Below are 9,948 nucleotides of genomic sequence, written 5' to 3'. Positions count from 1 at the left end.
ATCTACTTGCAAATACGTAAGAGGAATATTCAGGTTGATAGTCTTGAAAATAATAAAACTACTTGTTGCATATAGGTTTGTTGAATGTTTTTCATATGTAACCAACATTATGCCACGTAGTTTTACAAAGCATTATTAGCTTTATTGTACTGTGGTGTTTGATATTCTCTGATTAAAAAAAGAGAGACTTCCAAAAAGAATGGAGGGAGGGTGAAAAAGGAACATGTGAGTTTAGCATTATTAGTCAATCAGCTTGTAACATTAGTAATTAATTTTATAAAATAATGTACCAATTTTTATGATAAGTTTAGGAGGAAGTGCCTGCTGCAAGCTGATTCTAATATGGCTTCTTGTATATATTTGCATTTCTCTGTAGCACTACATTTATATTATTTGGTGCATAAATATACATACCGATCCTGAAAGTTGTAAAACTGTCACTGTAAAGTATTGTTATTATTATTTTTAATTTTCCAGAGATGAAAAGGCTGATAGCTCAAATGATGCTGGAGAAGCTAGTAAGCCTGCAGAGATGCCTACTCAGAGAAGAAAACGGATCTCCACTCTGCCCAATCTTGCAAAACCCAGAGCTGGACCTTCATCTGCACAACGTTCATCATCAAAACCACAGAGGCGAGCATCTCAAGCCTCTGATGGCAGTACTTCACTTCAGAAGGTTTCCTCTACATCAGAAAAGACTAATGTTGAAAGTTCTCCAAAGTCTCCCATGCTGCCCGAAAAGAAAACGCCTGTGCCGCAAGTGCCACAATTCTCCCCATTTAAAAAATCAGCCAACAAAGAACAAAATGTGAGTGTAGCTGCTCAGAAAAATGATGATACCCTGCAGAAGAATGTACCTTCCCCACTCAAGGAGAGACCAACGCAAGAAAGATTAGTGGCACAAGAGGAAAAGCTACCTACAAAACTTATTCCTGTGAAAGAGAAACGCATGTGTTCTGACCGTGAACGGATCCTCAAAGCTCGGAAGTTAAGAGAAATGCTTAAAGAAGAGCTGAAGAAAGAGCGGATGGTAGGCCTCTGTGGTGGGCAGTGCTGATATGTGAAGGGCAGAGGAAGAGAAGTGTGATTTGCCTAATCTTATATATTGCTTCTCCTTTGCGGTAGAGTTTTCTGACAGTGATCAGCTACTTACTGCTAATAGTCTGTGGTATCTTAGAATTCTTTGTAGAGGCTTAGATGATTCATAAGCAATAGTAGCACTGTGCTCCCCCATAATACAGATTATATTACAAAAAATAGTATTTTTTTTTTTACACCCACAAGCCTTTTTGACTTGAGACCTGCTAATATAGAATGGTCAGCATTCCAATTTAAATAACTTCGCGGTTGGTAAATACAACAGGGAATTGTGCTGCAAGAAGCCTGGGATTTGGAATTTCTCATATCTTTTTGACTTATTCATTGACTAAGTTCTCTGATGTTCTCACTTCTGCCTGTAGAGTGTTGAATTTCCGTGGCAGCTTAAGTTACTGAGGGGTTGCTGGTGTCCTCTCTGACAAATGGGCACTTCTAAGATAAAATTACTTCAGTGGTTGAGAAGAAAAAAAGCCCTACCCTACCCTAAATTGGGTGCTTCATGAACAAAGCAAAACTATTTATTTGTGAAGTGCAAAGTATTTTCAAGGTGAAAGCAATTGTTCTGTTTTTACATAGAAACAGTTGAAACACAGGCCTCCAGTAACTGAAGGACGTTCTCCACCAGATCGTTCTAAAATGACTATGAGAGACTTGATATACTATCTGCCAGAAAACAATCCTATGAAGTAAGTATGACTTTTTCCCCTCTCATTAGGTCAAATGATTTTTTCATTTTCCACCATTTTAATACCTGTGAAAAGGACAATTCTTCCTTAGCATTGCTGCAGCACTGTTGCAGTAGCAACATAAACTTACAAACATTTTCACACATACTCAGCTTTTGTACAGAAGTGAGAAGGGAGCTTAGTGAACCTGATGAAATATAAAAACATGAAGCTATCCTTACCAAGGATTTATCTCTGGACAAATAGTGTCAAATGCAGAATAATATTCACACTCTGTGTGTGTGTGTTTTATTTTATTTTTATTTTTATGTGTAGCTCCAGTTATTTCTTTAGTTATGGATGCTAGGGATGTTGTAGGTGGCCACCAAATCTAGTGGGCTCTAGAACCCAAGTTTTTGTTCTCTCTAGGCTGCTGAAGTGCAGCTGGGTGCACTCTTAAGACCCAGGAGGTCTCTCCATCCCAGTTGGATGGATGCGGCTGCTGCTGTTCCTGTTAGCAGGTTTGGCCAGTAGCAAGGCTGAGCGTGTATCCCAGGTAGGCATGTCCACAATGGACACTAGCACTGCTGGCCACACGGATTACCACAGACAGAGCAGTTCCTTAATCTGCAACCACCACCAACAATCACATCAACATAAGTACAGCTACCAAGTCCTGTTCTTCCTCCCTGACAGGATGAAAGTTCACTAGTGAAAACACTGGCTAGTAGAGTCTGAAGTTTGCTAGCGGATTGCACATACATGTGGAATTAAGTTTGCTGGAAAAATGTAAGCATAGCTAGGTCTTTCCAGTTGCTAGCACTCTAGATTTGCGCACACCCTGGCCTCTTGTTTCTAGTGTCTAGACTTCAAGCTCTGTGACCTGCAGCCCCTTCTCTAGTTGCTGGCTCTCAGACCATTCAACACCGTATGCACACATCCCACATTTGCCAGTTTTTGGCACTTAGACCTGTGGTCTCTTCAGTTGTTGGCACCTAGATCTGTAGGCCTAGTGACCTGCAACATCTTTTCCAGTTGCTGGCATTTAGGCTTTGCTGCACTCGCACAGAGTAACAAATATGCAAAAACATAGAAAAACTAATTGAGAAATGGGTTTCTTAAGAAGATAAGATAGACTGCAGTGATCAGGCAGGAGGGCTCTGTCAGACAAGCATACTAACTGGCAGCCTGCTTCTGTGTGACTGGCTCAGTTATCCCCCTTTCTCTTCATTTTCCCATGAGTGTTCCTCTCTATCCATTCTGCTTCTTCCCTTTTCCATAAATATCCTCTAATAAGTTTTACATAATCCCACGTGCCTCTTCTGATATGCAGTAAATTTCTCATGGTTCTACAAGCCCCTCAAATATCCCATAATACTTATGATAACCATATTTTCCCCCTTTTATCAATTACAAAGTTTTACTTTGGCTATACCTGAGTAGTTCCTCTAATTATACTCTGTCAATCTGTGGTTGAAGAGTTCTGGTGTGTTATTGTCCCTGTTATCAACTACTACTTAATGTTTGTATGTCTCTTTTTATTTATCACTTTCCTTGTTATTTGTTATTTCTTTTACACTGAATATTCCTTAGCCAGATAACTTAGTGAACCATATGCTCTCACATTCCATGTACTCTTACAATGGATATATCCATATGCCTCTAAACCTGGCCATTGTAAACTAAGCTAGCTTTATTCAGTTGTAGTTCTCATGACATGCTCCTTGAAGGTGCTGACTCTGGGATCAATTTGGGATAGTATGGATAGTGCCAGAGGTGGTGCAAAATCTTAGGGATGAGAACTTGACAAGCGGCTATGGAAAACTTTGTCTAGCTGTTCTCGGAAGTATAGTGCTTACAGGAAGGACCAGTTCTAACAATGAAATGTCAGTGATTTTCATGCTTACAGAACTTACTAACGCAAAATGGAGATGTTGGTGCGCAGTAGCATTGTTGTACTATCAACTAGCAGCTTATGACATAAGGTAGAAGGTACTTGTTTCTCAGTGAACTAATTGCCACTGTTCATCCTTGCTTTCTTGTAATAAAGTAGTTTGAACTTTCAGTTGAAAGCATTGTGGACATTAGTCAGTAGTGAATCAACTGGTGATGATCATCATCATAGTCTCACAGAAGCTTGCGTTTAGAAGGGACCTCTGGAGATCACCTAGTCCAACTCCCCTCCTCAAGCACCGTCACCTAAAGTGCATTGCACAGGATTGTGTCCAGGCGGATTTTGAATATTTCTAGAGAAGGAGACTCCACAACAGTCTCTGGGCAACCTGTTCTAGTGCTCTGTCACCCTCACAGGGAAGAAGTTTTTCTCATATTCAGATGGAACTTCCTGTGCTTCAGTTAGTGCCCATTGCCTCTTGTCCTGTCACTGGGCACCACTGAAAAGTCTGGCCCCATCCTCATGACACCCTCCCTTAAGTTATTTGTAGACATTGATAAGATCCCCTCTCAGTCTTCTCTTCTCCAGACTAAACAGGCCCAGCTGTTGCAACCTTTCCTCASAAGAGAGATCCTCCAGTCCCCTAATCATCTTTGTAGCCGTACACTGTACTCTCTCCAGTACTTCCCTGTCTCTCTTGTACTGGGGAGCCCAGAACTGGACACAGTACTCCAGATGTGGCCTCACCAGGCATGAGTAGAGAGGGAGGAGGATCGCCTCCCTCGACCTGCTGGCTACACTCTTCCTAATGCACCCCAGGATACCACTGGCCTTCTTGGCCACAAGGAGGCATTTGTGGCTCATGGTTAACTTGTTGTCCACCAGGACTCCCAGGTCCTTCTCCTCACAGTTCAACAGGTCAACCTCCAACCTGTACTGGTGCATGCAGTTATTTCTCCCTAGGTGCAGGACCTGGCACTTGCCCTTGCTGAACTTCATGAGGTTCCTCTCTGCGCAACTGTCCAGCCTGTCCAGGTCTCTCTGAAGGGCAGCACAGCCCTCAGGTGTTATCAGCCACTCTTCCCAGTTTGGTATAATCTCATGGATTGCTACTTGAAATCTCTTACTTTGTTCTTTTAAAATGCATTGAACAATTCAGGCTTATACAAAAATCCAGCAAAATTCATTAAGCAGTCATGTTTGTTCAATTAGACCAAGTCCAAATATGGTACAAAGAACTGATAATATGAAAGCTGTGTGTTTCTTTGTTCATTACTCACTAAAAGCAGGTTTGGGAGGCTGTATTTTATTAGAGTGAAGCAGAAATGTCTTCTGCATGAACTTTCATCTTTAGTATTTTATAAAATTCCAGGTCTTCACTGGCAGAAGAAAAGAAGACAGAAAAAAATTCTGCACTGGGTCAAATGAAAGAGTAAGTCTTGATAATTGAGGTATTTAGATTCAAAACAATTTTTATTTTTGTTGGAAAAAAAAGCATGTTTTCTGTGCTGTAATATTAACAATGTAAGTGTTTACTGTAACCGTTATTTAAAACAAAATGCAATTTGGGAGAGGAAAGTGGTTAAAGAGGATTTTGTTTCAATATTGTTTCTTGGTTGTTTCTCCGTTGAACAACGGAATGAATGAAAAGCAGAGTGCAGAGTCTTTGTTGATTGCACTGCTAGTGATTCTTTAAATTGTTGAACATCTGATGCACTGAGCAGTAATTCAAAACATCAATGAAAGCTGCTATTTTTGTTAATCTCTTAATTGTAGACAGGAAGATAAAAGTACTCCTGCTCATGAAGAGGAAGATGATGATGAGGAAGCAGAGAATGAGGAGGAGAGTCAAGATGGTCCACTCCTAGTTCCTCGCGTGAAAGTAGCAGAAGACGGCTCAATTATTCTGGATGAAGAAAGGTACCTGATTCTGCATCCAACTCATGGACTAGATTACTGCTTGGTTTGTGAATAAAGAACAATTATCTTGGACAGAGACAAACATCAATATATTGATGTGCTGAGAGCCGAGCTATCCTAATTTAGAAAACAGTGCAAATATATGACAAAACATGAGCAGCAATTATCTACATCATAGTAGTGGCATATTTACTCTGAGAGATGTATTTCTGGAGAAAGAGGGAGAGAATAAGATGCAATGTTTTATTAGAGTGAATGAATGATGAATATTTGTCAAACTTTCAAATATCTTCTATTTAGTTTGCTCCTTTGTTTATCATAGTTGGACCAGCCTGCTCTTTGCTATTCTGTTGTCAGCATGATTTGCTCCAGCTTTGTATCTTGAACCTTGCTGCTCTGTTCAGCTGTCAATATTTTCAGTAACTTAGAATGGTATGACCTTCCTGAAATACTGGAGTATCAAATTATTGACTTTCCAAAAATCTGAACAGTTCATTGATAAACATCAACAATATGGCTTGCTACTAATATTTTCAGATAAGTCTCTCTCTGTTTGATGTTCCAGTTTAACTGTAGAAGTACTAAGGACAAAAGGTCCATGTGTTGTAGAAGAAAATGATCCCATCTTTGAGCGTGGCTCTACAACTACATATTCCAGCTTCAGGAAAAGCTTTTACACAAAACCATGGTCCAATAAAGGTGAGTATATGTTTGCTTTCATGTTTTCAGTCTGCATAAAAAAGGTTAGTTTTCTGCAAATGCTCTGTACTTACAACTTTTATTCCCAGTGAAGTTTATGGATCTATTGGTGTGACAGAGTCTCAGTCTGCAAACTCTGATAAGAAGCGGAGCTCAGATGTTTGCTGTGAAAGTAGGCATGCTTAAAAAAAATCCTGCATGCTATGATATGTAGGATACCCATGACTTTACTCTATCTTGGACTGTTAGGTGCTGTGGAAGTGCTAACATGTCTTTTTATCAAAAAGATAGTATTGGGATTCTAGTATCAGGATATTTGAGCTGTCTATGTTACAATTAGGAATTTTTAACAGCTTTGCTACTTGGTTCTTCCAGCATGGGCACGAATATATTATATAAGGGTTGATAGTTGTCAATATGCAAAGAACAGTTTTTATGCAAAATTTTTTAATTTTTTTTTAATTTTTTTTTATTTTGAGCCTGCTGTGAATTGATTATTGTCTTTAGGCTTACAGCTTTTTACAACTGGAAATACTTTTTACAACTGTAAAAGAAAAGCTTAGTTTCAGAATTCATTGTGCTGCTTTTGGACTACATTGTTTTTTGTTCACAAAGAATGTGTGCAAAATGCCTGGTTTCTTTTTATGTTTGTGTTCATAAATTCACATTTTGGAGCTGATTGGCTTTAATTTACTAGCTTTACTAAACATGTGGCAGATTAGATGATTCTTTCTGTTAATGGTTCATTTAATATTATTAAAGATATTTAGGTAAAATAAGACATAAAGAAATTTTCTACCCAAAGTGAAGGCTTTTCCTGTTCTTGAGCTTTATTTTTTTTCATTTTGTTGAGCTGTAAGCAAAATCAAGTTTTAACAGTTATAAATGGCGGAAAATAAATGTGCAAAAAAAGCAAATATCTTTTAAAGAAATATTTTAGGAAGTATACAAATATGATCTGTATAACTGTGAAAGCTGCAGGGTGTGTTTTTAGTGATGACATGTCAAATTAACCTCAAGTGTTACTTGCTCTTTCAGTAAGTATCATCAAGAGTGGCTGTTTGAAGTCAAGGCACTAATCCTTTGTGGAGGGAAAAAGTCACTGTTCAGACTGTGTATATACTGTACAACTAAGTATTGTACAGAGCAATTTATAGGAAGATAAGGCTGATGTGAAGGTGTATGATTATATGGTTGGGGAAACTACTTATTTCTAGAATGCAAATGGTCCCTATTATGCTTTAGTTTCACCTTTGTAAGAAAATATTAATGTTATTTCAGCATTTATTTTCCTGACTCAGTGGAGAGTGAGCAAGGCTCTGTGTGTGTGTGTGTGTGTGCACGCGCACATATATGTGAATGTACATGTATACACACAGGTGTATATATGTGTACATATATGTGTGTGTGTGTGTATGTATGTGTATATAAAAAGATGCTTTATTCAAACTTGCTTCTGCTGAAATGAGTAGTATTAGTAGACCTGATTCTTCTGTAGACAGTGGGAAATATTGGTTACATATCTAAATAATTTCTTAGCAGACATGTTSTCTTTCAGTGAATTGATGTATGAAAATTGGAGAATATATATTTATAATGATTAGTTTGATATACCTTTGTGTTATATTTCTCGTTAATGTTGGGATGATACATCACGTGATAATTAAAAAAAACCCAAAAACCCAAACCTTAAGTTTTAACGATGTAACTTTAAATTTCATTGGGATACTCCAATTCACTCAATTTGCAGCCCCATTAGATAACCTAATGATCAATTGTAATCATAATTTTTCTGAATTTGTAGAACCAAAAAGTGGTCTCTTCTATAAGTTATTTATCTAGTTGTATTAATAGTTTGGAAAATGTTTTGTTTTGGATAGTAAGAAGGGTAATAACTTTAAGTACTCTTAAGTGTTATCTGTCCTTTTTCCCCAGAGACAGACATGTTCTTTTTAGCTATCAGTATGGTAGGAACAGACTTCTCTTTGATTGGGCAGCTGTTTCCTCATAGAGCCAGAGCAGAAATTAAGGTAAAAATTAAAGCATTCGATCAAGTAATTAAACATCTGTTTTCACTTCTGTTTCTTGTTTGCTATTCTTGTGCTTCATATTAATATTGATGATTTTGATGCTAATTGGCTCTGGTGTAATGCTTTTAATAACCATTTCCAGGAAAAGCTATCTGAAATAGGAATATGCTGGGTTACACTCTGATCACCATATTTGATAAGCAGATATAGCTAGTCTTGATTATATTTTATTTGAGAAATGCTGATACTGGATGATGTTTGAGGTTCTTTTGTGTTACTTCTCTCTTGATACACAGCTAGTAACAGCTTCTATATTTCAAGCTCTGCCTGGACTGGAAGTAATGAGAATGGAAGGAGGAAGACATTGGAAATAACCAAAAATAAGCTAGTGATAGGTATTGATGACAGAAAACAAATTTTAGCTTTCTGTGTAAAAATTAATGACAAAATTATGTGTTCTGCGAGATTTAACAAATTTAGTTCTTAGAAAATTTTATTACTAGAAAAATGTTTAAAAACTTTTATCTTGATCTGTGCTGTACAAACAGTTATGTTGCATTTCTTCCTTATTTAAAGATAAACATAACTTTTATTTTTAGAATAAGTTCAAACGTGAGGAAAAAGCAAATGGATGGAGGATAGACAAAGCTTTCAGTAAGTAAAGAAAACGCAATCTATCCTGCAATGACTCAGTTAAATGCAGTCATCTTTCTTCATTGTTATTTTTGTGCTTTGCCTTACTTTAATTATATGAAAAGTTTTTGCTCTTAAAAGAATTTACAAGTTAAGCACTCTCAGGGTGTTTATAACAAGTGTGATACACAGTAAGATCTTTAGGTTTAATTTTTGGCTTCATATTGATCCAGTATATAAGATTAACATAAACTATTAGTTGAAGATTATTCTGGCTCACTGAAATTTAGAGCACAGTTACTAAGTGCAAACTGCTTTGAGAATCTTTAAATACTTTATATGTTTTTTGATGGGCCATGTAAGTCTTAGATTAGCACATTAATTCATTATTTGATACTAATGTACAATTTAAGTATTTGTCACTTCTCAGATTTTCTAAACTGCTAAATATTGTACCCTTTCTACAATCTTAAAAATTATTTTTTTTTWAAAAAAAAAACAAGCTACCGCGTTCCTTATATGTCACTTCTATCTAGTTTCTGCTCAAGTGATGTTCAAAAAGAATTCTCTGTTTAAATACGTAATTCATAGAATCAGTAAGGTTGGAAAGGACCTCTGGAGATCATCTAGTCCAACCTCCCCGCTCAGCAGGGTCACCTAGAGCATGGTAGACAGGGTTGCATCCAGGTGGGCCTTGAAGATCTCCAGAGAAGGAGACTCCACAACCTCTCTGGGCAACCTGTGCCAGGGCTCCATCACTCTCACAGGGAAGAAATTCCCCCTCACGGTCAGGYGGAACTTCCTGTGCTTCAGTTTCTGCCCATTGCCTCTTGTCCTGTCACAGGGGGCAACTGAAAAGAGTTTGTCCCCGTCCCCTTGACACCCTCCCTTCAGCTACTTATACACACTGATAAGATCTCCCCTCAGTCTTCTCTTCCCCAGGCTGAAGAGGCCCAGCTCTCGCAGCCGTTCCTCCTAGGGCAGGTGCTGCAGCCCCCGGATCATGCTT

At 38.0% G+C, this 9,948-nt stretch overlaps 1 protein-coding gene across 3 annotated transcripts in view; it reads left to right on the top strand.

Moving 5' to 3' along the window:
* Positions 1–481: 481 nt before the first annotated feature.
* Positions 482–9,948, top strand: part of BDP1 (BDP1 general transcription factor IIIB subunit) — a 43,426-nt gene continuing 33,959 nt past the window's right edge. For all 3 annotated transcript variants that reach the window (XM_085322003.1, XM_085322004.1, XM_085322002.1), the window contains exons 1-7: positions 482–1,030; positions 1,675–1,784; positions 5,030–5,089; positions 5,434–5,577; positions 6,143–6,276; positions 8,212–8,306; positions 8,906–8,960. In XM_085322003.1, the coding sequence (XP_085178129.1) occupies positions 533–1,030; positions 1,675–1,784; positions 5,030–5,089; positions 5,434–5,577; positions 6,143–6,276; positions 8,212–8,306; positions 8,906–8,960 (1,096 nt within the window). In that variant the 5' untranslated portion in view covers positions 482–532. The remainder of the gene's footprint in view (positions 1,031–1,674; positions 1,785–5,029; positions 5,090–5,433; positions 5,578–6,142; positions 6,277–8,211; positions 8,307–8,905; positions 8,961–9,948) is intronic.

Source organism: Rhea americana, unplaced genomic scaffold (genome assembly GCF_003343005.1).
Source record: "Rhea americana isolate MKP2758 unplaced genomic scaffold, rheAme1 scaffold_74, whole genome shotgun sequence".
Lineage (NCBI taxonomy): Eukaryota > Metazoa > Chordata > Aves > Rheiformes > Rheidae > Rhea > Rhea americana.
The sequence above is the reverse complement of the archived record's forward strand: the minus strand, read 5'-3'. Positions and strand labels throughout refer to the sequence as shown.